This window comes from Eimeria mitis, genomic scaffold, assembly GCF_000499745.2.
Source record: "Eimeria mitis Houghton genomic scaffold, Emh_scaff788, whole genome shotgun sequence".
NCBI classification, from domain to species: Eukaryota; Apicomplexa; class Conoidasida; order Eucoccidiorida; family Eimeriidae; genus Eimeria; species Eimeria mitis.
This window is the reverse complement of record NW_013575784.1, coordinates 3,248-3,764: the sequence shown is the minus strand read 5'-3', so window position 1 is coordinate 3,764 and position 517 is coordinate 3,248. Positions and strand designations below refer to the sequence as shown.

Genomic DNA, 517 nt, shown 5'->3' with positions numbered 1-517 from the left:
GCTGCTGCTGCTGCTGCTGCTGCTGCTGCTGCTGCTGCTGCTGCTGCTGCTGCTGCTCCTGCTGCTGCTGGTGGTCGTGGTGCTGCTGCTGCTGCTGGTCGTGGTGCTGCTGTTCCTGCTGCTCCTGCTCCTGCTGCTGTTGCTGCTCCTGCTGCTGCTGCTGTTTCTGTTCCTGCTGTTGCTCCTGCTGCAGCTGCTGCTGCTGCATCTGTTGCTGCTGCTGCTGCTGCTGCTGCTGCTGCTGCTGCAGCTGCTGCAGCACTTGTATAAGTATTTGCTGCAGCAGTTCTTCATCTGCTGCTGCTTGCTGCTGATAGAGCTGCTGCAGCCGGGTGTATGTATATGTATCTGTATATATATCTATATATAAACGTTTATAAGGTAATCTATTTTTTTTATTTATAAATAAAAACAAAGACAAAGACAACAACCAAAATAAAACACAAAAAGAAAAAGGAGAATAAAAAGAAAAAACAGAAACAGAAAGACAGCCAGACGCAAACAGCTCCTCTGCTCG

The 517-nt window shown here is 48.7% G+C and overlaps 1 protein-coding gene across 1 annotated transcript in view; it reads right to left on the bottom strand.

Annotated features, from left to right (window-relative positions):
• Positions 1-517, bottom strand: part of EMH_0022310 (uncharacterized protein) — a gene marked incomplete at both ends in the record, with an annotated part of 1,991 nt that overhangs the window by 953 nt on the left and 521 nt on the right. Inside the window, one exon of the mRNA XM_013501917.1 lies at positions 3-310. Coding sequence (XP_013357371.1) covers positions 3-310 — 308 coding nt within the window. The remainder of the gene's footprint in view (positions 1-2; positions 311-517) is intronic.